The sequence below is a fragment of the Culex quinquefasciatus genome, chromosome 3, assembly GCF_015732765.1.
Source record: "Culex quinquefasciatus strain JHB chromosome 3, VPISU_Cqui_1.0_pri_paternal, whole genome shotgun sequence".
Classification (NCBI taxonomy): Eukaryota; Metazoa; Arthropoda; class Insecta; order Diptera; family Culicidae; genus Culex; species Culex quinquefasciatus.
In genome coordinates this window covers 170,820,149-170,845,875 of record NC_051863.1, presented here as the reverse complement: position 1 = coordinate 170,845,875, position 25,727 = coordinate 170,820,149, and the positions used below count along the sequence as shown (strand labels likewise).

Sequence of the window (25,727 nt, the reverse complement as noted above, 5' to 3'; positions counted from 1 at the left end):
TATTGGATTGTTACAGATTTCTGTCAAAACTACTCAATTTTGGGTAAAGATATTTTAGCGTTGTTTGAGATGTGTTCGTGAACTCATGAATCACAATAATTTCATAAATGGGAAATTCTCCTATTTTGATAGTTAAGGAAGCGGTCCAAATTCAATTCAATTCACCTAATACGATTATTTAAACAACATTTGAGGTAAATTTGCTTGCTCATTATATAATTTCAGATATACAGCAGCAGTAATTCAATGTTAAATTTCTAATATGCCAACATTAGGTGCCCGGTGGAATCACATGCTGTTTCTTCTAGTGGACAATTTACAACTTCGAGGAGTTGAGGAGTCTGAGTTGATTGATTTTCTGGGTAATTCTTCAAGTTCAACACTCTGAGGAGTTAATGCATTTTCTGAGGAATTTGGCAAGTTCAAGACTCTGAGGAGTAGATGAGTATTCTAAGTATTTTTCCATATTCAAAACTCTGAGGAGTTGATGCATTTTCTGAAGAATTTGGCAAGTTCAAGACTCTGAGGAGTTGATGCATTTTCTGAGGAATTTGGCAAGTTCAATACTCTGAGGAGTTGATGTGTATTCTAAATAGTTTCCCAAGTTCTAGTCTCTAAGGAGATGATACATTTTCTGAGGAAGTATAAGACTCTGAGGAGTTGATGAGTATTCTAAGAAAATTTCGAGTTCAAAACTCTGAGGAGTTGCTGAATATTCTAAGTAATTTTCCAAGTTCAAGACTCTGAGGAGTTGATGCATTTTCTAAATAAATTTTCCAAGTTCAAGTCTCTGAGGAGTTGATGAATTTTCTGATGATTTTTGCAAGCACAAGACTCTGAGGAGTTGATGATTTTTTTAGTAATTCTCCAAGTTCAAGACAGGTAGGAGTTGGTGAATATTGTAAGCAGTTTTCCAAGTTCTAGTCTCTGATGAGATGATACATTTTTTGAATAAATATTTCAAGTTCAAGACTTTGAGGAGTAATGCATTTTCTAAGTAATTTTACAAGTTCAAGACTCTGAGTCAAGCTCTGAGTAGTTGTACTGATGAACTCTGAGGAGTTGTATTGGAGATTTCTGAGGAGTTGTCGGAGAAGTTCTGAGGAGTTGTACTATGAATATAAGTTTTGCGGAAGAACTCTGTTAAAAAAAAATAATTAAATTTTATTATATCATAGAATAACCTTTCTGATTAAATCTTAAACTAATGTTATAAATTATAGTTCTGAGAAGTTTACTAAGTATTGATTTTTAAAGTCTTTTGGAGTGGATGTTCTTTTGATGAAATAGAATTTGATTTGGTAGAAGATCTCTGAGGAGTTAATTGATCAAATTTTCTAAGAAATGGACTTTGGTGCTGCTCTGAGGAGTTAATGACAATAACAGTACAAGCTTTGAGGAGTGAATCATGATTAGAATAGATAGAGCTGAATTGCAAATGTATTTAGCTAACAAGAGGTGCGTTGAGCATGAATTCTGAGGAACCGATCACTGTAGAATTACACAAAGCTTACGGGATATCAATTACGTGTATGCTCGCTTTTTTCGTTTTGGAAAAGTTGATTGAATGGTATGAAAAAAAAAAAACAGTTGAAGCATAGTACGGTTAATTCGAAGCAGTTAAATACATAATTTTCAGTTGTGCTAGAGCGGTATACGCACTTGGTAAGCAACCAGTCAAGGAAAATTTCAAATGGACAACAGCGAAAGCAAGCCAGAGAGGGCGCAGAAAATAAAAAAAAAATCGTTCCTTCTCCTTTTTTTTCTACTGTTCGTAAAGCCATTTCTTGGCCCCTTTTCTTGAAAGGTGCGTATTGGCCCTAAGCTGTGAGTTATACAAAAAAAGAAGGGGTGAGATTCGAGATTACCTAAAGTTACTATAAATTATCATTACAAATGAAACTACATTGACATGAATTTTAATCAAAAGTAGGCATATTACAACTATGTACAATGTACATTTCTGTACATAAAAAAATCGTTAATTACAATTCTGGTCTGTGAAACTTTAGGGGGGATGTGGAGATGTCAGTGAGCATCTCTAAGACTTCTTGATATTTGGATTACCCTATCTGAGAATTATCATGTAACACCGATCCGTGTTACCTGGGATTGAACGATCTGGAGGAAGAGTGACAGATTAGGACAAGTGAGCAGAGAGTGTACACGTTTACGGAACGAGCGGAGCGGATCTCTACAGGTCCGAACGGGACATCAGGAACCGGACCGTGGTCAGAGGGCGGTCGGGAGGTAGGCTACTGCAGCCATCGTGCTGCGTCCGGAACCTGCGTCCCTACAAAGACTAACATTTCAAAAGGGCCAAACATGCAATATAACGCCAAATAAAAATGTTTGTATAGATTCCAAATTTTCAATAAAAATTATTTTGAAGTGATCAAAAATTTACATATGTTTTATTTATTTATAGAGCAATTCCATCCGAAATAAGGAATCGGTTGTACAGTCATCCCTCATATTCGGAACAGTTTACAGATTGGCCAATGTTCAAAAAATCATAGCAAATCGATAATTGAACTTGATGATTCGCTTTTACCTTCATTTGAAAGCTTTTCTTGTGATCTTTCGAATGATGTATCGAACAACTGCAAATTTTAACTTGTATATCAAATTTTTGAAGAAAAACTTTGACCCTTGAAATCCACAAATTCGGAACACTTTTTTCTTACGAATGTAAATAAACTTTGGATCTCTCCAGGAGTACTTATTTTTTACAAAATAATGACTTCACTTTCTGAAACCAATAAAACACATGCTTAGTAATGATTTATGAATGGTCTGATAACTTTTTTTGTGAAAATATCAGTTTGATTCAGGTGTTTCACAATTGTGGGAGACACAATAACATCCCACAATCATGGAACAGGCAATTTGGAGGCAGTGTTTTGCTGCTCTGGATAAAATAGTCTGGAATTGCAGTTTTTGTTTTAAAAGTACTACTTTTACTACTGAAATAGCAAGAAAATGCCCAAATAAAGGTCCTAAAAATAGTAGGGTCAAGAGAAAAGCTGCATTTGGCATGCTATTGACAATTTATCACAAAAGTGTTTCGAATTTGTGGGTGCTCCGAATATGTGGGATGACTGTACCTGACCCTCTCCGATATCAATAAAACTTTGTACCTAAACATGTTATCCTTAGCTTATAAAGCCAATTTTTGTGTATATGGAGCCAGTCGCGCTCAAGAATGACACTTGAGAAGGGCGTAAGCAATTTAAATATTTTTCAATTTAGTAATTTAAATATTTCGAAGCCAATCCCTGGTAGGTGGGAATAACAAAACGGAGGCCATTTCAATAAGATAGCGTTATTTTATTGCGTAATGCAAAAAATGGTTTTTATTGTCAAAGACATTATTTTGCCCATGAAATGTGAACTTACTTAAACATTTTTTAAAAGTGAAAAAAATTTAAAGGAGATTTTTTATTTATTGATATTGGAATATTCTTTTGATTATTGGATTACCAAAAATTAAAAGAATCTAACAGTTTGATCGAAAATGTTGTGCATAACGAAATATTTCATTATTTTTTATCGTCAGAGCTTTCAATCATTTTGGTTATTTGCTCTCTTGGATATTTTTCCTGGTCTCTGTTAAAGTTCACCTTTTTTCAAATGTTGAACATTACTTGTAAGCCGTCTGCCAATGTTTACTGCTTTTATTCAATGTTTGAAAATATGTAATATTTAATTCGAACCCATCAAAAATATTAAAATTTTATAATTAGGCTATAATTAGAGCTGGGACTTCAGATATCCGGATAATTTGCAGCATTAATACTTCTATTAGAAAATGACTGTGGGGTGACATAAAGATGAAACAAAATTATTTTACAGGTTTTCAAAAGGCCTTTGATTTTGTATCACAAGATTTATGGCCGGATACTATTATCCGAAAAACTATCCGATCCGTTACATTTCTATTCTTAAATCTATTTTGGGTTCATCAATATTTTCATATTTTTATCCAAATAAATTTCAGTTCTGATACGATTTTCGTATATCTCTTTTGATTTGGTTTGATTAAAAAGATGATATCTGTTTTTATATACAAAGAAATGTAAATTATCCGGATATCCGAAGTCCCAGCTCTAGTTATAATAAGAAATCAATATCCAAATCAGTTTTTTACTTGCGCAAAAACAGATCTCACCAATACTTAATTGAGTTATCGGGAACATTTGTTTTCTCTGTTATCGAATTTTCTTGTAACATTTTTTGGTAACAGAACGAGTTATTTTTCGAACAAATATCTGTTTTTGTATTGTGTTATTATAACAGATAATCTGTGTGCTTTGATAACAAGTTCTGACATCCTGACAAAAACAGAACTTGAACTTTTCTAGTTATTTCCACCTGCTCGGGATGCATCAGATCAAATTTGATTTTTAAGATTTAAAGCCTTATTTAAAGGTAAGCGCACGGTTTTTCTTCGTTCAAAATTTTTGTAGAGAAAAAGGCTTTGACCTATACATGTTTGGGTACCAAAATCTCATCATCGCTTAAATTTTAAAGTTATCGCAGTTGTAGTGAAAAAAGGTCGATTTTAAGCCGATTTCGTTATTTGCCCGCTTTTGCGCGTGGCGCGTCGAAAAACACAGTTTTTATTTTCAAAAACATCGTATCTCGGAATATTGAAAACATAACTGAGCAATTCTCTGAGATTTCGGTCATTCGATTTTTTTTTTTTGTACTTTTTAATCCGGCTGAAACTTTTTTGGTGCCTTCGGTATGCCCAAAGAAGCCATTGTGCATCATTAGTTTGTCCATATAATTTTCCATACAAAATTGGCAGCCGTCCATACAAAAATGATTTATGAAAATTCAAAAATCTGTATATTTTGATCGATTTGGTGTCTTCCGCAAAGTTGTAGGTATGGATATGGACTACACTGAAAAAAATGATACACGGTAATTTTTTTTGTGATTTTTAATTTCACTTTTTGTCACTAAAACTTGATTTGTCAAAAAAACTATTTTTATTTTTTTTATTTTCTGATATGTTTTAGAGAACATCAAATGCCAACTTTTCAGAAATTTCCTGAATAGGAAAAAATCGAAATATTGCTCGCAAAAAATTTTGAATTTCATTTTTTGATGTAAATTTTTGAATTGGCAAAATAGTCACAGTTATTTTTTTTTAAATTAGTGCCCATGTTTGCCCACTTTTGAAAAAAATATTTTTAAAAAGCTGAGAAAATTCTCGTTTTTTTGCTTTCAAGAACTTTGTTGATACGACCCTTAGTTGCTGAGATATTGCCATGCAAAGGTTTAGTTATTTATATTTAAAATGTTATATCAAACATTCAATATTACGCCCTTTTGAAATGTTAGTCTTGATTCAATTTTTTTTAAACATTGTTTTTGAAAAGATCGGAAAATTTTACGAATGTTTCATATTTTAACATTGTAAATCGGACCATTAGTTGCTATCGACATTAGAAAATGGTGGGTTGTTTGGATGAGACTAAGAAAACATCAATTTTCCTGTTTTTAAACCTTTGCATGGCAATATCTCAGCAACAATATCGTATCAACAAAGCTCTAAAAAGCAAAATATAGAGAATTTTCTCAACTATCTAAAAAATTTTTTTTTAAAGTGAGCAAACATGTGCACTAATTTACAAAAAATGAACAACTGCGATTATTTTGAAAAAAGTTACCTAAAAATGGCTATAACTTGAAAGCGGTGCACTTTATGAAAATTTCACTAAAGTACTTTTTGATTGCAAATTAAATTTTACATCTAAAAATGAAGGTGAACATTTTTTGCGACCAATATTTTGATTCTTTGAAAAAATCAGTTTTGATTCAAAAATTAAAAAAGGCTACACAGCAAAAAATCCGATGGTAAAATCGCATGCAAAAGCATGCACATCACCTTTGTGAGCAAAAGCATGTAATATTGTATGAGAAAACGTGTACACAAAAAGCATGTATGGATGAAAAAAAAAATATGCACACCCTCAAAAAAAATAATATCAATCTGGTTAGAGTCATATCCAGATTACCAAGTCCGCGCCCTGGCCGTCTAGGCTATCTCACCATCTTGTTAAGATTGTGTTCTACGCCGATGTACCAGTATGTATCCCGTACGTCGTAAACTGAATTAACTGTGTACGATGTATGGGGAACGTACAGCTACATCGGTATTGATCCAGCCATTTTCAAAGCGGCGAGATAGCCGAGATGGCTGGGGCGCGAACTTGGTAATCTGGATATGACTCTCAACAGATTGATGTTCTTTTTGGGGTGTGCAATATTAATTTATTTTTCTTTTGTACAGACTTTTTGTGTACACGTTTTCTCATACAATATTACATGCTTTTGCTCACAAAGGTGATGTGCATGCTTTTGCATGCGATTTTACACAGAAATTTTTTACTGTGTAATTTTTTTTATTTTCTAACTATTTTTCCTTAAAAGCCGTTTGCGCCCAAGACAGCATAATCGGTTGAAATGTCGCGGAGTTAAGATTTTTTGAAAAATGTGGTTTTTGCAAAAATCGACGAAAATTGCCATTTTTCGGACCACCCTAACACGGTGTAGGTCACCCTAATGGCCAAACAAAAAAATACGGGTCTAATTATTGCGGCCAAGAACCTCCAGAAAAATTTTGAGCCCGATCGGAGAACTTTTTTTCGAATCATGTTGTTTTCGTGGGGAATTGCTGTATATACTTTACTCCCAAACTGTTTTACATACAAATTCCCCCTTTTTCTCTAGCTCCAAACTCCAAATTTAGGTGTTAACGCCTTTTGAACGCCTTTTATATACATTTTCTGTAGAAGTTGCTTAAATTTTGAAACGCAAAGTATTTATTCATCAAAATAATGTGAACATTTCGGAATCAAATAAAGCTTTTTTTTTCTACCATCACTTTTTTATTTGGTATATTTTATATATTTCTGATCGTTTTGCTCCCACTAAAAGCTAGTTTCAATAGAAAATAAATTTTGAACCAAAAAATACGTCTAACTAAGACAATTTCTACTACCCAGAGCGCACCAATGTGTACAAATTTGAATTTTCCCAGGTTTTCTTCTCAAATACTAAGAGCCCTAACACAGTCCAAGCTATACCACGAAGAAGAAGAAGAAGAAGAATTACATAGAAAAGCGAGAGAGAGAGTACACCTAATTTATAATCGTACAAAAAAAGAATAGTTCAAAACTGTATTCGATACTTGTTCTCGCCACGTGTCAAGCTGCTACCCCGCCGTTGCTGCTGTGGCTGTTGCAGCTGCTGCTGCTGGCCCGGCTTTGGCGGAAGTGACGCCGTCGTTTGCTGCCCAATGGCCGACGTGGCGGACGCCGTGACGGCCGCGTGCAGAATGCTTGCGCTGGGCAGGGTGCTCGGTTTGTGCTGAGGTTTGGGCGCCATTTTGCTGTTGAAGAAGGGCTGGGGCAGGTTTCCGCCGGTAGGGGTCGTTGGCGACGGGAGATTGCTCGAGGACTTGCTGGACTCGGCCGACGTTGACTGCTGGTGGTGGATGAACCGGGGTGGAGTTCGACCGTGGTGCAGATGGTTGTGGTGATGGTAGCCGCCGCCGCCGCCACCGAGCTGTTGGTGAAGAGCCTGCTGGGAAGAGGCCGGATGCATGGGGCTGGTTCGGTTGTTGGAATTGTTCGATCCGCTTGAGGCGGAGTTTAGCGAATCGCGGGAACCCTTGATCATGATAGGAGCGCCGCCGGAACTGAGCTTCCGGACGTTCGGCAGCAGCGATCGCTTCATGTTGTCCGTGGAGTTCTTCCGACTGGACGGACCTTGCTCCTCTAATCGTTGATAGTTCTTGGTCGAAGTGTAGTCCGGCTTGGAGAACTCGCAGCTATTGGCCGCCAACCCCGAAGACTTCATCCCACCACTGAACCCGAACTTCCCGTCACTCTTCGTTGGCGATCCTCCCCCACTAAGCGAAGAAGTGTTCCCCAGCGATCCGTAGTTCTTGCTCTTCAGCGTACCCCCATAATCTTTTGCCAAGTGCATCGCGGCGTCCTTCATGTCCACATAGCTCTTCCCTGGCGAGAACTCCCGGCCCTTCCCAAACCCACCCCGCTTCAAGCTGGAAGTCTTCATCTCGAACTCCTTTTGTGCGTCCATCGGCGATCCGGGAGTCCCGGGTGGAGTCTCGGCCCGCTTCTTGCCCTCGGAATCGCTCAACCGGCCGTACTCGATCTTCCGCGGCGGTTTCAAGCTGCGTGGAGGTCGGGGCAGTGCACTTGGCGGCAGTGAGGAACCACGATGGTCCTTGCGAGGGGGCAGAGGTTGACTGGCGGTGGGTGGGCCTGACTGTTGTTGATTGCCGCCCATGTTGGACAGCATTTTAGGGATCTGTAGAGGGGTAGTTATGTGATTAGTTGTCCTTGTTTGTAACACAAAAATAAAAACGAACTCCCTCACCTTATTCCCCCCGATGTTGCTGATGTCGGTCATGTTCTGGCCGACCGTCTGCGTCACGTGGGCCAGATTGCTCAGCTGGTTGCTGCGCAGCTTCTGCGAGCAGCGGCCCTGCTTCTCCAGCAGCAGCATGTCCTCGGGCTTGGTGGAACCACCGCCACCACCACTCCCGCTTCCGGAACCCGCTCCGCCCGACTGGCCACCACCGGATTCGTCCTGCTCGCGGCGATCTTGTCTCTCGCGATCACGCTGATCGATGTGAGCAAGATTCTAGAAGTTTTTGGGAATTTTTCTATGAGAAATTTCTTAAAGATTGTATTAAGAAATATTAATTACCTGCAGGAAGCTATCGCTGTTGTTGGTCGACAGAACGGACATCTCGTCCGAGAGAAGGGGCTGGATCGGTTTCTTCGTCGTTAGGCTCGGAAAACAGCATAATCCTCGCTGAATTTGGAAATAAAAATTAAAATAAAAAGGTTGATTTCAGGACATATTCAATTTATAAATCAAAAATCAGTTTATAGAAAGATGAATATGATACTTACTTATTTTCAGTTTAACATTAGCAATGAAAAATCACAGTTTCAAATGTTATTAATCGACAAACAAAACTGACAAAAAAAAATTATTGATATAGTTTAGATTTCAATCGATTTATTAACTTAAAAGCAGAAACTATATAGCAGCAATTCCCCACGAAAACAGCATGGAAAAAAACAAAAGTCCTCGGATCGGGCTCAAAATTTTTCTGGGGGTTCCCTGGCCGAAATAATTAGACCCGTATTTTTTTGTTTGGTCATTAGGGTGACCTACGCCGTGTTAGGATGGTCTGAAATATGGCCATTTTCGTCGATTTTCACAAAAACCACTTTTTTCGAAAAGCCATAACTCCTCGCCATTTTAACCGATTTCAATTGTCTTATACGCAAATGAAAGGTGATAAGTCGGCCTTTCAAAGAAAAATAGTAAGAAGTTTTAAAAATCTAGCCTAACATATAAAAAGGGCGTATGAAACTTTAAAATGCCGTTTTGACGGTGTTTCCCGGACATTTTTACATAACATACTAAAAAATGGGAGGAGTTCATTAACAGGATTTCGAGATATGATTTTTGAAAATTAAATCCGTGTTTTTTGACGCACCGCGCGCAAAAACCGTAGAATGACGAAATTGGAAAAAACAACTTTTTTCACTAAAACTGAGATAACTTTAAAATTTCAGCGATGACCTATAGATGTTTTGGTACCAAAATTTTTGTAATTAAAAGACGCAACTTTTGTTACCCAGACATGTATAGGTCATCGCTGAAATTTTTAAGTTATCGCAGTTTTAGTGAAAAAAGTTGATTTTTTGCCAATTTCGTCATTCTCCGGTTTTTGCGCGCGGCGGATTTTGTTTTCAAAAAATCATTTCTCGGAATCCTGTTAATTATGTAAAAATGTCCGGGGAATCCGATAAAAATATTTCCAGACATAGGCTCTTTGGTCCAGACACCGTCAAAACGGCATTTTAAAGTTTCATACGCCCTTTTCATATGTTAGGCTAGATTTTTGAAACTTCTTACCATTTTTCTTTGAAAGGCCGACTTATTACCTTTCATTTGCGTATAAGAAAATTGAAATCGGTTAAAATGGCGAGGAGTTATGATTTTTCGAAAAAAGTGTTTTTTGCGAAAATCGACGAAAATGGCAATTTTTCAGACCACCCTAACACGGCGTAGGTCACCCTAATGGCCAAACAAAAAAAATACGGGTCTAATTATTTCAACCAGGGAACCCCCAGAAAAAAATTGAGCCCGATCCGAGGACTTTTGTTTTTTTCCATGCTGTTTTCGTGGAAAATTGCTGATAAGTTAGCCATCGTACCGTCAGCAAGGACATGACCCAATCTGATGGTAATCAAATTTATTGTGCTAAAAATTAGTTTAATCAAATGAATCTTAATTTTAGTTTCTTGTAGAGGTGGGCAAAAAAAGAGCGAGCCGCTCAAAAAGCCGGTTCACTAAAAAGAGCGAACGAACCATGGCTCACAAAAAAAGAACCGTGGTTCTTTTTTAAACTCCGGTCTTTTGAAAGAACCGTTCCAAGATTGAGTGATTTTTAAACTTGTTATAAATATAATTTATCGAATTTCGAACAAATTGCATCACAAAATTTGTTTTTAGAATTAAAAATGCAATTCTCAATTGAAAAATAATTGCTTATAAAAATTAATCCCAAAATAGCATTGCTGCCAAACACCACTTTAAAGTTTTCAAACTTATTTTCAGTTTCCTACTTTTCTTTGAAATTCCAAAAGTAAATGATTTTCTAAACCAAATGAAAAAAAAAACTTTTCTTTATATAACTGATCGTACATTAAAGTATTACCCGATTACAAATTTGAGCATTTAAAATTGCATAGCTTGTAAAATATTACCAAAAATCTACTAAATAGCTGAGAGATTATGGAAAAAAATAATTCTCTTGCCTGATTTAACTTCAGTGTTTATAGACTTCATCGATCAAATTAGAATTTAGAAAAGAGTTCGCAAAATCACACAATTCTTAAAAATAACCTTTATATCAAAATTTTGAAAAAGAGCGAAAGAGTCGTTCAAAAGAGCGGCTCTTTTAAGTGAGCGAACGAAAATGAGCGGCTCCTAAAAAGAGCGGTTTGGCCCACCTCTAGTTTCCTGATATTTCCCTAAAATTAGCTATTTTTCACATTTAATCCTCGACAGGTTTGTTGTTGATTGCTCGTTGAAGTCTCCCGGAAAACACAAAAAAAACATTATCAGCGGCAATCAAGCGGTCATGTATTTAAAAGCTACCAAATTCCCAAATTCTAGGAATTTTGCCTCCTTTCCTTATGAACCCTCTACAACCCAACCCCGGGCTTTGATTTAGAAAATCGCCAAAATTCCATTTTCAACCAATTTTTGATCTTTAAAAACCATTGGATGTTCTTAAAAGTGTAATTAACTAAGGAAAAGAGGCAAAAAATCCTAAAATTTAGGAATTCGGTACTTTTTTTTTATTTTTTTATTTCAGTGTACAAGAACTGAAGAGTTAAATTCTGTTATTTTTGGCAACAAAAAGTAGGCCGTTTTGTCATTCAAGAATGACAGGAAAAGTAAGTAGTTTTAAAAAACAAATTTCCTGTTAATTTTTTCAAGTTTTGAACAGAGAAGAATTTTGTTCTTCGATGCTAAAGTTCTTTTGGAGTTTTATGAAAACTCAAATGAAGTTGTATGATAACTCAAACTATAGAAACTTTTTTGAAAATTCAAAAATTTTAATTTTCTTCGATATATGTTATGTTTTTCTTAAACTTACTTGAGAAATAAACTTTAATGCATTTTCATGATGATTTCAAGAGCGAATTTTTCTGGAATACTTACAGAATTCTGCTATAAAAAATCCCAATTTTAAAATTCGAATATTTTCTTGGGTTAAAAATTATTTAAAAAAAAAAACTGGTAATCGACAACTTAAATGATCAAAATTTGGTGAAGCCGAATTAAGAAAAATAAAAAAATAAGACATTGGAGCAGTTCTCTACGAAATCGGTCTTTTTTCTTCAATTTTAGTTTTTGTATTTTTGAATCCGACTGAAACTTTTTTGGTGCCTTCGGTATGCCTAAAGAAGCCATTTTGCATCATTGGTTTGTCCATTAAATTTTCCATACAAATTTGGCAGCTGTCCATACAAAAATGATGTATGAAAATTCAAAAATCTGTATCTTTTGAAGGAATTTTTTGATCGATTTGGTATCTTCGGCAAAGTTGTAGGTATGGTAACAGACTACACTGAAAAAAATGATACACTGTAAAAAAAATTTGGTGATTTTTTTATTTAACTTTTTATCACTAAAACTTGATTTGCAAAAAAACACTATTTTTAATTTTTTTTTAATTTTTGATATGTTTTAGAGGACATCAAATGCCAACTTTTCAGAAATTTCCAGGTTGTGCAAAAAATCTTTGACCGAGTTATGAATTTTTTAATCAATACTGATTTTTTCAAAAAATCGAAATATTGGTCGCAAAAAAATTTCAACTTCATTTTTCGATGTAAAATCAAATTTGCAATCAAAAAGTACTTTAGTGAAATTTTGATAAAGTGCACCGTTTTCAAGATAAATCCATTTTTAGGTAACTTTTTTGAAAATTGTCGCAGTTTTTCATTTATTTTAAATAGTGCACATGTTTGCACACTTTTGGAAAAAATATTAAGCTGAAAAAATTCTCTATATTTGGCTTTTTCGGACTTTGTTGATACGACCTTTAGTTGCTGAGATATTGCAATGCAAAGGTTTAAAAACAGGAAAATTGATGTTTTCTAAGTCTCACCCAAACAACCCACCATTTTTTATTGTCGATATCTCAGCAAGTAATGGTCCGATTTTCAATGTTAATATATGAAACATTTGTGAAATTTTCCGATCTTTTCGAAAACAATATTTAAAAAAATTCAAATCAAGACTAACATTTCTAAAGGGCCAAACATTCAATATTACGCCCTTTTAAAATGTTAGTCTTGGTTTAAAAATAAAAAAAAATGTTTTCGAAAAGATCGGAAAACTTCACAAATGTTTCATATATTAACATTGAAAATCGGACCATTACTTGCTGAGATATCGACAATAAAAAATGGTGGGTTGTTTGGGTGAGACTTAGAAAACATTAATTTTCCTGTTTTTAAACCTTTGCATTGCAATATCTCAGCAACTAAAGGTCGTATCAACAAAGCCCGAAAAAGCAAAATATAGAGAAATTTTCTCAGCTTTTCGAAAATATTTTTTTCAAAAATGGGGAAACATGTGCTCTAATTTTTGAAAATGAAAAACTGCGACTATTTTCAAAAAAGTTACCTGAAAATGGCCTTAACTTGAAAACGGTGCACTTTATCAAAATTTCACTAAAGTACTTTTTGATTGCAAATTTGATTTTACATCAAAAAATGAAGCAGAAAAATTTTTGCGACCAATATTTCGATTTTTTGAAAAAAATCAGTATTGATTACAAAATTCATTACTCGGTCAAAGATTTTTTGCACAACCTGGAAATTTCTGAAAAGTTGGCATTTAATGTCCTCTAAAACATTTAAAAAAATAAAGTGTTTTTTGCAAATCAAGTTTTAGTGACAAAAAGTTAAATAAAAAATCACCAAAATTTTTTTTACCGTGTATCATTATTTTTCAGTGTAGTCCACCTACAACTTTGCCGAAGAAACCAAATCGATCAGAAAATTCCTTCAAAAGACACAGAAATTTTAATTTTCATATATTGTTTTTGTATGGACAGCTGCCAAAATTGTATGGAAACTTATATGGACAAACTAATGATGCAAAATGGCTTCATTGGGCATACCGAAAGCACCAAAAAAGTTTCAGTCGGATTAAAAAATACAAAAATTTAAAATTGAAAAAAAGACCGATTTCGTAGAGAATTGCTCGGTGGAAAAATGTTCGACTTGATTTGTTTGATTTTTAAACCAACTTTGAAAAATTAACTTCGCGACCGTTCTTGACAGAAAGTATCTTACTTGACAGCTCGTTACAAGGGGACCATAGTTGATCCATCAAAAAGGGTTTTCTTGTCAATTTATTTTTTTGCATTAAAATCCAACAAAGTGATCAGAAATTGCTACTTTTGAGTCATACAGAAGTATGATCAAAAAATCTGCCACCAAGTTACGAATTTTTGAAAAAATAGTGAAAGTCGAAATTTCATGGAAAAAAATATTTGACCATATTTTTCAATGTTAATATTAATTTGCAATCGCAAAGTACTCTGCAGTACTTCAAGATGTAGCCTGTTTTCAAGATGTAGCCACCAAAAGTTTGATATTAGTGAAATATTTGCAGTTTTTCGATGTTTGAAATATACTTCTCTGTGGCTCAAAAGTTGTGGATTTTTTTGTCCCCTAAAACACATCAAAAAATCACGAAAATCAAAAAAATATGTATTTTGGGAAATTTAGTTTTTGTAAAAAAAAGTTATTTAAAAATTCGGCATTTTTTTCCGTGTCCCTTTTTTTCTCAATAGTCCTCAACAATACCTACAACTTTGCCAAAGACACCAAATTGATCAGAGAATTCACTCAAAAGTTACAGCTGTTTATTTACGTACCATTTTCGTATGAACAGCTTCCAAAATTGTATGGAGAATTGTATGGGTGAACCAGTGACACAAAATAGCTTCTTTGGTCAAAAGAAAGGCCCTCACAAAGATTGAGCCAAATAAAAAAATAAAAATAAAATCCATAACCGGCTTTGGTAGAGAATAGCTCAAAACACTAGAAACATATTTGTAGTAATAAAAAAAAAAACAAAAATATTATTTTTCCAAAGTCAGGGAAGTTGCAACAAGGGGGTGAGTCAGCTAGAGCGCATTCTATTCTATTTGGCGGGGCAGCAAAAAGGCAGAGGCGGCGGAGCACACAAAGAAAAAAAAACTCAACACAACACTGGCGGGACAAAAACAAAAACCAAACGAGGCAGGGCGGGGAGGGCAATGGGGGGTAAAAACAAACAATTAAACACACACAATAGTTTTTTTTAAATTGGTTTTATTCAACTAAACAACGTTTGCTTACTGTCGGAGTTGTTGCCATGATTTTTTTTTTGCGAATATATTAAGTTAATAAAATACATATCTGCTTGCTTTAAACACAAGTGTTTTTTTTGCTAACGTTTATTAGAGCGTCCTAACAATATTTCTTAAAAGTAAAGATTTTTATTCTTTTTTTTTTTTGGGAACAGATTTGCATGCAATCATTCTTTTTTTTTTTTGTTTTGAAGAAGGCACTTTCTAAACTAACAATTTTTATTTTTTTGGGTACGCAAGGCAAAACCGGATTAAGGCAACTCGTTTTACTTACTTTTGTTTATGCGGGCTGTCGAAGTACTTTACAAATAAATTAGTTTTGACTTAATCCTAGTGGGTGTGGATTTTAAAACTAGAGCCATCGACGAGGAAATATTTGTGTGTTAAAAAAAAACGGAAGAGAAACGTGGAAGAGCGCACAAAACAAAAATTCGAGTGTCTGATTTACAGTTTTTCTTTCTCCACGTGTCGTCAACAATTTCTATAGAAAGAGATGGAAAGGGTGCTTTTGACTGTAATGTCACGTGCTTCAGGGGTGGTGTAGTACGCACACAAGTCTAACTTAATCTTTGGTTTGAGTGTTTACACTTAGTTCTAGGCTTGGTTGTGGCTATTGGGAAAATGTTGATGTACCTTTTTTCTTGTAAGCAAGTTCTAAGAAGTAATATTCGACACTTTTTGTAACGGAATAATTATTTATCCATTGTGGATTGTGAATTTATTCAATAAATTGCAAATCAGATCTTCAGTAGGATTGTTTCAGGATGTTTTTTTTTTTTTTGATGTTGTTGCTATGTTTCATGATCTTTTTTTCTTTACAAATAGTCGCTATCAGTCTCTCAAATTGCCGTTTTTTGTATCGTTATAGAAGTTTTGTGTGTGTGTGTTTGTGTACAGTTCTAGTGTTGTCACAGACAAAGGTGTTGTAAAAGGAGAGAAGAGTGTTGTCAGTATAGAGTAAAGTTTTTGTAATAACAATGAAAATATTTACAGAAAACGTAAAAATGGTCTAATTTTTTTTTAAAAAGTACTAGTTAGGGGAAACATGCCAAGTTATAATCGGCCTTAAAGCAGTTTAAACTTGTGTGTTTTAATTAATTTACTGTTTTTTTAGTTTTCTTTAGGCTGGTACAAATATTTTTAAAAGTTTTTGTAAGAATATATATTTTTTTTAAATGAAGTAGGCTTCAAAAAATAAATATGTACTCAAAATTGTTCACAAAATTTTTCGGAAAATACTCAAGTTTTCAAAATATGCAATATGGGTATCAAACGAAGCGAAATTGTGTATACTTTTTCCCTTTTTTAAGCTTTTTTTGTTAAATATAAAAAATTTCACAAAATATCGTATTTTTTTTAAAGTACTCAAATTTTCATTATTTGCAATATGGGTATCAAACGAATTGAAATTGCAAATGCTTTTTCAATTGATTAGAGTTTTTTTTTTTGCAAAATACTAAAATTTACACAAATTTCCGTATTTTTTCGAAAATTCTCAAATTTTCAAAATTAGCAAAATAGGTATCAAACGAAGCGAAATTTTGCATGCTTCATACATACAATCAAATTGTGTGTACTTTATATCATACAACATTTCGCGTCTTTTGATGTTGCACATTTTCGAAAAATACCGCAATTTGTGATTTTTCAAGTTTCACAACAAAAAAAGCTTAAATAAAGTGAAAAAGCATACACAATTTCGCTTCGTTTGATACCAATATTGCTATTCTGAAAATTTGAGTATTTTCGAAACGATACGGTAATTTGTGAAATTGTTTGTTTTTTTTTTCAAAATAAAAACTCTATTAATTTGAAAAAGCAAACCAAATTTCGCTTCGTTTGATACCCATGTTGCATATTTTGAAAATTTGAGTATTTTCACAAAAAAAAAACGAAAACGGAAATTTGTGACATTTTTTTGTATTTTAAAAAACTAAATTAAAAAAATATGTATTTATACGATAATTTGTGAAAATTTTAGTACGTTCATAATAACTCTAATAAAGTGAAAAAGCAAACAAAATTTCAATTCGTTTTATACCCATATTGCAAATAATAAAAATTTTAGTACTTTCGAAAAAAATACGGTATTTTGTTAAAAAAATATATAAAGCAAAAAAAAATCATAAATAAAAGGAAAAAGCTTACAAAATTTCGCTTCTTTTAATACCCAATTTGCATATTTTGAAAATTTGCCTATTTTCGAAAAATGCGGTAATTTGTGAAAATTTTAGCACTTCACTACTCTAATCACGTGAAAAAGCATACAAAATTTCGCTTTGTTTTCGTCCCATATTTTGAAATTTCTAGTAATTTCGAAAAATAAGGTTATTTGTGAAAATTTGAGTACTTTTGAAAAAAACTTAAATATTAGGTAGAAACATGCAAAATTTCGCTTCGTTTGATACCCATTATGCTTATTTTGAAATGCTGAGTATTTTCGAAAAAATACCGTATTTTATGAACAATTTTGAGTAACGTCATGATTCGAAATCCGGACACTTAGTACCATATTATTTTTGTTATAGCTGGCAAAAAATCATGTAATAATTTGGAAATGTAGAAATATCATCATAAATCATTATTAACAGTCAGTTTTAAGAGAATGCATGCATAATATGTCTTTTCTAAAAAAAAAGATCAGAATTTGAAAATTAAAATGACTTGTTGTGCTTCGAATCCCGGCCACTGTTAAAAGCTGATTCGAATTCCGGACACTCCATTTTGCTTATGAATCGCACAAATTTGGACTGAAATGTTAGTGAATGGCATTCTTTAGGTCTCAAATAAGCTGTTAACATCAAAATAATCGACAGTTTATATAAAAAAATGGCTAGAATTTAAGAAAATCAAAAACACAAACTTCTGCTTTGCCTTCCCGGTGCTTCGGACGTCTATGAAATATTTCCGTTGAAATGTTTCGCATTTTTGGTAAACTCATATTTTTATTTAATTTAATTGTGTTTGCATTAACTACAGCGTTCAAACAAACTTTAAATGAAAGTTGATGTTAGAATTCATCAAATAACACAGTTTTGACATTCATAATGCGAACTTATATCCAAATAATTGATAAAGAAAGTTGAAGTGTCCGGGTTTCGAAGCGTCCAGGAATTCGAATCATGACGTTACATACTTGTACTTTGAACCTTGCTTCATTTTCTAAAAATATATTCTCAGTGAAAGCATTGAAAATTGTTCGGCGGATTTTGAAATCCCAACGTGTCAAACGGCGGGATACAAAAGTCATGGTTTATGTGTTTGACATTAGTTTACGTGAAGAATGTGAGTTTGTAAACAAAAAGTGTATCCTATCGAGAAATTAAAAGTGAGAGTGTGTGCGTGCAACATGGAGTTAAACTTTTCAAAGTGCCCTGGTAATCTTCACAGCAACATCACAGAATGTTTAACTCCATGTTGCACACACTCTCACTTTTAATTTCTCGATTCAAGTCAGTGAATGTTTACATTGGGAATGAGCAGAAAACACGCTTTGTTTACAAACTCACATTGGTTCATTTGAAAACAATTAGGTTTTACGCCGACTCGGTTTTGAGGTTAGAAATTTGGCTGCACTGTTTACATTTTTTGCACGTGTGTCTCTGTAAAAATGTATGTGCGTGTGCGCTCGTGACGTCACGCTGTAAAACCTAATATTTTGCCGGATCTTTTCCGCAAGATATTCAAAAAAGGAAGTAAAATTTCCTCCTCCTGTTTTGATGACGGAATTCCCAAATGGATCACCGGATTCAAGTGGTCGAAATGACACTTCTCTCATGAGGAATACATTGTAGAAAGAAAGCAAAAACTGCTCGAATGGAAGTTCTTCACAACTGACAACACTTCTCGACTCCTTCCAAGGAAGAGATGCAGATTAGTACCTTAACCTAGCGCGAAAAGATTAGTAAAACGTTTCCTGCTCCGAAGACGACGATGGCGAGGAGATGTTCTTGCAGGAGGAGGCCAGCTTCTTCGCGTTACTTACAGAGTTGGCCTTCTGGGAGGTGGCGGCACCGGCACCGGCCTTGGCCGCCGTTGTTCCCGCCTGCGCATTGATGGCCGGTGTCGAAACGGTTTTGGGCAGCAGATGCTTCTTGGCTTCCGGCTGGCTTACCTTGGGGCCACAGCGGTTAGCGGAGGAGGAGGAGGAGGTGTTAGCGGGCACACTGCTTGCGGAGGTGGTTAGTGCGTTACCGTTCGAGTCCACCGAGCTGGAGCTGGAGGTGGCTCCGCTGGCGGATGCTCGCGATGAAGCGGCCACCGAGCTGGTGCTGCCCTTGGCGGCGGCCGCAGCCGCAGCCCGAGCTTTGTGCAGCAGATTGCTCTGCTTCTCCACCATCGACAGTTCACTCACCTTGCTGAGCAGCTGCTCGTCCAGCTGCTTGAGCTGATCGTCGATGGACTTGCGCTGGGCGTCAAAGTTCTTCGAGTCGTAGATTGCGGTGTGCTCGCTCGCGCCGTAGTTCGTGCTGTAGTTCGAGCTGCTGCTCGGCGAGCTGTAGCTGTTGCTACCGGCCGTCTGCAGGTTGATTGCGCTCTGGTTGAAGCTCGGGTTCGTTTGGCCGTAGTTGGACGCGTAGCTGGAGGACGCGTTCTGACCGTACGTCGGATCGAGCAGCGATGCCGACGTGGTCACGTCATACGAGTTGCTCGACACGTCGTACGACACTTGCGAGTTGTACGCTCCCAGTGGATTCAGTGCGAAGCTATCGCTAGATAGGTTGTACGATCCGTAGGAGTTTGTCGAGCCGTAAACTGCAAGCAAGAAGCAACCGTATCAACCCACGTGATCTTCGCCTCCAACTACCCTTTTATACTCACTCTTCTGTCCCTGATACGCCCGTATCATGGCTTCTTTTTCCGCAAGCCGGTTCTCCACCAGCTTGAGCCGGGTTTGCAGCTCCGTTACCTTGCGGTTGGCCGAGTGCGCCTCGTCCAGATAGCGAATCTTCTCCTGCTTCGCCTCGGCAATGATGCGTTCCGTTTCCTGCGAGTTTCGCTCCATCGCCAGCTTGGCGACGTTGCGCACGTTCGACTCCTCCAGGTTGCGCTGCTCCAGCTTCCCGCACTCTGCTTCCAATCTGCAAGATAGCCACACCCAATGTAGCGAATCTTCTCTCACGTTCAACCATCCTGGTACTCACCTCATAATCTGTGCGTCCTTCTCGCGCAGCTGCCACTTGAGGTTGTCGGTTTCGCTGGTCGTGCTGCTACCACTTCGGTTCGGCAGCTCGTTCTCGTAATCCAGCCGGAGCTTCCGTTCGGCTTGCTCACGCCGTTCGCTGGCGTTCTGCAGGGACTGGAGCGCGTGCTGTAGCTGGGCACAGCGTTCCACGTACACCTGCTTCTGGCGGCACTGAAATAGGAAATTGCGCGGGGTTAGCTTGAGATTTGTGAAGGAATCCTGAAGCACCTACTTCCTCTTCTAGCCGCTTGAGTGCCGTATCGAGCACGTTGATGTGGATCCGTTGCTCCTCCAGGGTGGCGTTCTGGGCCTGCAGTTCGATGCACTGACGCCGGTTAGCGTCCACTAGTGATTTGTCTGCAAGAACAAGGTTCCATTACACTTCCAACCCACTTCCCACGCAGCTCCTCCAACTTACTTTGCGTCACCAGTTGCGAGATGAGAACGTCCTGCTGCGTACGGCCCAGTTGGTGGTCGGACGAGGTCAGCAGTTGGTTCTGCAGCACCTCAACTTGGTCGCGGAAGGCTCGGTTCAGTTCCTGCAACCGCCGGCAGTCCTGCTGAAGCCGGCTCCGGGCAGCTTTCTCCAGCCGTTCGCGTCGCTCGCACGACTGCACCAGCTCCTCGTGCACCCGGTAGATGTTGGCGATCTCCTGTTCGAGCTGGAAGAATTGAACCCGTTGTAGGGAGGTTTCGAATGGGGTTTGCAACGTTCAACTTACCTTCTGACTTTTAGCGACCTTCAGGAAGCAACTGTTGAGTTGATGTTTCAGATGTTGGTTCTCCTTGAACAGTGCTTCCAGCTCTTCCGCGTCGATGTCGACGAGTCGAGTTAGGTCCGGTTGGCTCTTGCTCTTTAGTTTGGCGTTCGCTTGCGAAACGGTTGATTCGTCGGTGGATGCGCTCTGGTCAACCCAGTGCTGTCCGTACTTGGGTGGATCCCGAGAGTCCGTGTTTTCCGAGACGCCCGAGTCGCGCGTCGTGGAGTCACTTCGGTTCCTGGTCGGCAGTTTCACCTCTTTGGCCAAATGCTTGAGCACTTGACTCTGGTTCAGGTACTCTTCGGGGATTTCGGCAATTTCTTGCATCGGCGTTGGTTGCGACTCTCCGTAGGATCGTGGCCGTTCCTTCTTCATGTACGGAGGTGGGCTCGAGTACTCACGGTTCATCGAGTAGATTCCTTCGTCGTGAATGATCAGCGTGTTGTACGACGACTGGGAAACGTCCATCGAGGATCGGTTCGAGTTGGGTTCCTTGAGGGAGTTCCGGTTGGAGTTGGTCCCGATGAGCGAGTTACGGTTCGAGCCGTCGTTCCCGGTGTTGGCGTACGTATGCCGAGTTTCCGAGATACTTCGACTGCTGTTTGGCGTTGCGTACCGCGTCGAGTCCGTTGACGTGTTGGCCGAGAACTTTTCGTACCGACCTTGGACCTCGTTGACCGGCGTGACACTTCCCTGCATGTTCTCCTCACCCTGGGGTTCCACTCGGGCGTGTCGCAGCACGTACCGTTCCTCACGCGTCAGGTTTTCCGTGGAAGTGGACACGTCCGTGTCCGATCCGGACAGGCTGCCGCTCATGCCCCAGTTCTTGGAACTTCCCGAAGAGGTCTGCGTCGTCTGGCACTGCTGTTGCGCTTGCTGCGAACTGGTCTGCACTGGAACCGGTGGCGGCGGAAGCATCGAACAGCCGGACGACGTAACCAGCATCGCTGGACGTATCGCCGGAGGAGGCGGGATCTGCGGTGGAGTTGCAGACGGTCCTGCCTTGCAACTGCCGCTGCTGCTGCTGCCGCTACTCGTCTGGGGACCTGCCCCGGAGGACGAATACTGCGAGTATCTTACGCCGTGTTGATGGGACATGGTGACGCACTACGAGCATTCACTTGACCGAATCTTACGCACTCATAAACACACACTCACACTTCTTATCTTAAGGCACTTGGTCGATGTTGGTTCACTTGGTTTGTTCTTTACATTCGTGTTAGTTACTTTTGTTGGTTCGATCGTTCTTTGTTTAGTTTTGTTACACTTTTCATTCGTTGATTTTCAGTTTTAGCGATGCTTCTGTAATAGAAAGATAGGATTCGTTAGCCTTATGCTGTGAGTTCTAAAATGCTAAAATTCTATTGCGTACATTTCTTCAAGTTCGGCCGTTGTATCCTCAGTTTTGCGGTTCAACACTCCGTTCAGAATGTCATACATCACTGTCTGCATTGTTCAGCCCGGTAATTGTCACTTCTTGCACTGCGTGACTCATGGAATGAATCGTTGCCCTCCGCCCGTCACGGTCAAGCGCGGTTGACTAATCTGCATTGTCCGCGCGATCTCTGTGCGCTCTCTGCGCACAGGTCGAAAGAATTTCAAGAATGTCACTCGTCTGCCTCGTACCTCTCACTCTCTAACGAGACGCTAATCAGTCGCTACATTCTTCAGCGCGCTGCATTCCAGCTCAATTTCACGTGTCATTACACTTTGAGGCGGCGACCTGTTGCGCACACACACAACAACCCTCACGCTCCATCAATTACCACTCCTTTACCTTCGAATATGACGAACATTGCATAACTTTCGATACTGCGGCGCTGACTTTGCTTGCCTTTCGTTTTCGCCAATACGTTGCGTCACTGGCGGCGCCTTCACAAACGTTCAAAGGTTTCGGCACGTCTAGAACGTCAACAGATCCGTCGTTGACCTCGCAGGAAGCTCCTTACTTTCACTGTGCACCATTTTCTGAAGTGCATTCCTTACCGACACCACACACTCGTGTATTCAGCGCGTGTGGAAGGGTTGTTTATTTTCTTTTCTCGACTTGGACACGGCACCGATTTGTACTGGCTTCGGCGCAGTCGTGTGTGTGTTCAGCACAACACGCTCGATCTCTGTATCACTGTATCGGTGCTCGCTTGTTGCTTCTGCTGTTCGTATACACAGCACCAGAAGTGGAATGTGGATAGATTATAATAACGTATAGAAGAATACGTGGAATGCGGCGACTGTTCTTCGTCTTCGTCGTCTTGTGTCTCTCTACCACCTTCCTGCCCGGTGTTGCCACACACCGTTGTCGTCCCGCATTCCGGTCCTAATTCGTTTATTTTGAGCTGGGTTGGTTGCGGTCTTGCTTACTCATACGTTTGGAGCTGTACATCTGCTCAGCTCTATCACAACATCGCGTGCGGATTCTTCGTCCGACGTCGTTTTCTGTGGTTTTTGATCTCCTCTTTTGGAAGATTATACAGTGTGCGTCATAAATTTGAAGGTTGTTGATTCGGAATTCCGGGAGGGATTATCTGACAAGCTTTGATGCTTTGTTGGTTTTACTGCTTGCCTTGGAGTTCCATAAGATAGTTGTACTGAAGTTGTTGCACTTTATCCTTTTTTTCTGAAATTTAAAGACTACCAAAACATTTGAACGTTACCACTTCACTGCACAAAACTTTGTCACACACTGTATTATTTTCACGAGAACCCCCCCTTCCAGGAATGCCACATCTTAAATTACTCCTCACTCAGCCGTCAATTAGCGCTTCCGGCTGCTGCTCAGTTAATAATCTACAAACTGCACCGCATCAAATTCCACAGCGAGACAAACTTCAGATCTGTCAAGGGTACACCGTGGCGGCGGCGGCGACGGCCATCACAACTACTGCGCAACGCGCGCGTTCCAATGATCTTCTCCAATCAAAGCAATCCAGTGGCATTCCACAGAGCGCGGAGAACGGCACAGACCGCGCGCGCCGTTTAACGGCCAGTCAGAAAGCCAGCAATCGCAGCAGGCCGCGCGTCGTCCACACGGTGCCCCTCTTGAAGGCCCGTTCGCTGGTGTGCGTGTGTCGGCCCGTGCCAGCACGTTGCGTCACTGTGTGCGTGCACCAAGATATTTATGAGAGGAGGAAAAAATACTATGAATGGAATGTGCGATTTGCGATTCTCATTGACATTTTCAGCTACGCATATTCTTGAAGAGCACCTTGAAAACTGCTTTCCGAACGATTTTTCACCTCGATATTCACTCCACAAACACTCGAAGCACACTAAAACTACACCAAAAGCCACTTCTCCACCGTTTCGAACTTCTTCCCCCCGAAATCCGCACCAGCGTCACTTCAAGCCGGAATTTCACGCACTTCCCACCCGGAAAACCTCCCAACTCCTATCGCCCCGTGTACGCAACAGATTCCCCCGCACTTTCCGACAAGCTCCGCGCACTTACGTTCCGGGTTAGGTCCGGTTTTCCGCGAAATTAGCTCCGGCACCAAACACTGTCCGACGTCCACTTTTCTCTTGGCACATTAGAATGAGCTTGCGGCATTCCTCAACGGCGGCGCTGCGATCGGCGCTCGATGCTCGATGTTCGAGCTCCGACGATGTGACGTGCGCGGCCGCGTCGAGCAGACTTGACGGAACTGTCAGAGTGGGCGCGCAGTTTTCGAGTTGAAGGTGAAGATAATCTTCAAAAGATTAGCGAAAATGTATGCAGTCTTGTTTTGGGAAATATCAAAATGAGGGTGAAAACTTGAATAAACATGATTTTATCTTCCCTAAACTTTGATGCTTTCAAATTTAAATTGAAATAAAACTCTTTGGAGAGCAGAAGGCAACCAACCTTTCAAACTGCTCGAATTTTGGAACACTGCAGAGCAATTTTGTTGAGCTTTTAACTGTGTGATTGTGCTCTTCTGGAATTTTGTAATGGAAAGAAAAATACAAAAGTGCATTATTGGATGGAATTTTTTTAGGCTAACGGCACCCCAAAAAAGTCATATATTTCGATTTTGTTGTTATTTTTACTTTCTTCAGCGAAATTTTTGATAAACTTTTGTTTTTAAAACAAAGCTCCACGTTTTTTTTCAAATCGACTTTTTTTGTAATTTTGTATTTAATTGAAACCCATTAGTCATATAAAATTGGCATGTAAATATTCAAAAATCTGTATCCAGAGTCTTGAGAAGGAATTAGTTATCTGATCGAAAATCGTGATTTTTTTAACATGAAATATTGCCAAAAAATCAAAAAAATGTTTCAGATGCAAAATCAAACTAGCAATCGAAAATGACTTAACGTATTTTTTGATAAAGTGGACCGTTTTCCATAAAAAAAATTATTGTTTTTTTCTCAAAAAATTTCAATTTTTTCAACTTCATGAATGAAAATACCCCTGCAAAAAATATTTTGAGATTCTTCCTCTTAACAGTTTAAATTATGTGAAAATTGTTTTTATCTCAATGTCATCTAATAAGTCCTCATTTTCTCAACTCGCGGTTTCTCGGAAACTATTGGTTTAAAAATAAGTATTTAAAGCCATTTTTGAAATTGAAAAGCAGCAAATTCTGCAAAAATTTCATTTTTAACATTTCAAATCAAACCAATTGATTCCGAGTGATTTCCAATAACCAATTTTTGTAACCAAAATTATATTTAAAAAATCGAATTGTTTCAAAATTACCTTTTTTGGTACTTTACCCAAGACACTAAATCGATCTGAAAATCCCGTCTCGTTACAGATTTTCGAAATCTCCAATGCCCATTTTGTATGACC

General features: G+C 38.3%; 1 protein-coding gene across 3 annotated transcripts; it reads right to left on the bottom strand.

The window, feature by feature from the left end:
- Nucleotides 1-6,915: 6,915 nt before the first annotated feature.
- On the bottom strand, nucleotides 6,916-24,510 carry LOC6047015 (angiomotin-like protein 1). Of its 3 annotated transcripts, none has more exons than XM_038261436.1 (10): nucleotides 24,402-24,510; nucleotides 20,915-22,255; nucleotides 20,611-20,854; nucleotides 20,425-20,549; nucleotides 20,152-20,363; nucleotides 19,829-20,088; nucleotides 19,362-19,762; nucleotides 8,752-8,859; nucleotides 8,419-8,685; nucleotides 6,916-8,349 (listed from the first exon to the last, which is right to left on the bottom strand). In XM_038261436.1, the coding sequence occupies exons 2-10, from the start codon at nucleotides 22,049-22,051 to the stop codon at nucleotides 7,186-7,188; spliced, it is 3,918 nt and encodes a 1,305-aa protein (XP_038117364.1). In that variant the 5' UTR covers nucleotides 22,052-22,255; nucleotides 24,402-24,510; the 3' UTR covers nucleotides 6,916-7,185. The 3 variants fall into 3 exon arrangements, with proteins under 3 accessions (XP_038117364.1, XP_038117366.1, XP_038117365.1); XM_038261438.1 differs by lacking the exon at nucleotides 24,402-24,510 and adding an exon at nucleotides 23,608-23,834; XM_038261437.1 differs by lacking the exon at nucleotides 24,402-24,510 and adding an exon at nucleotides 22,326-22,698.
- Nucleotides 24,511-25,727: the final 1,217 nt, after the last annotated feature.

Excerpts from the sequence above, each read along its gene's own strand:
- LOC6047015 (XM_038261436.1), bottom strand. The coding sequence starts at position 22,051 with ATGTCCCATCAACACGGCGTAAGATACTCGCAGTATTCGTCCTCCGGG. Across the intron at positions 20,364-20,424 it reads TCAAGCGGCTAGAAGAGGAA|TGCCGCCAGAAGCAGGTGTA; the intron begins GTAGGTGCTTCA and ends TTCCTATTTCAG. Across the intron at positions 8,686-8,751 it reads ACAGCGATAGCTTCCTGCAG|AATCTTGCTCACATCGATCA; the intron begins GTAATTAATATT and ends AAAAACTTCTAG.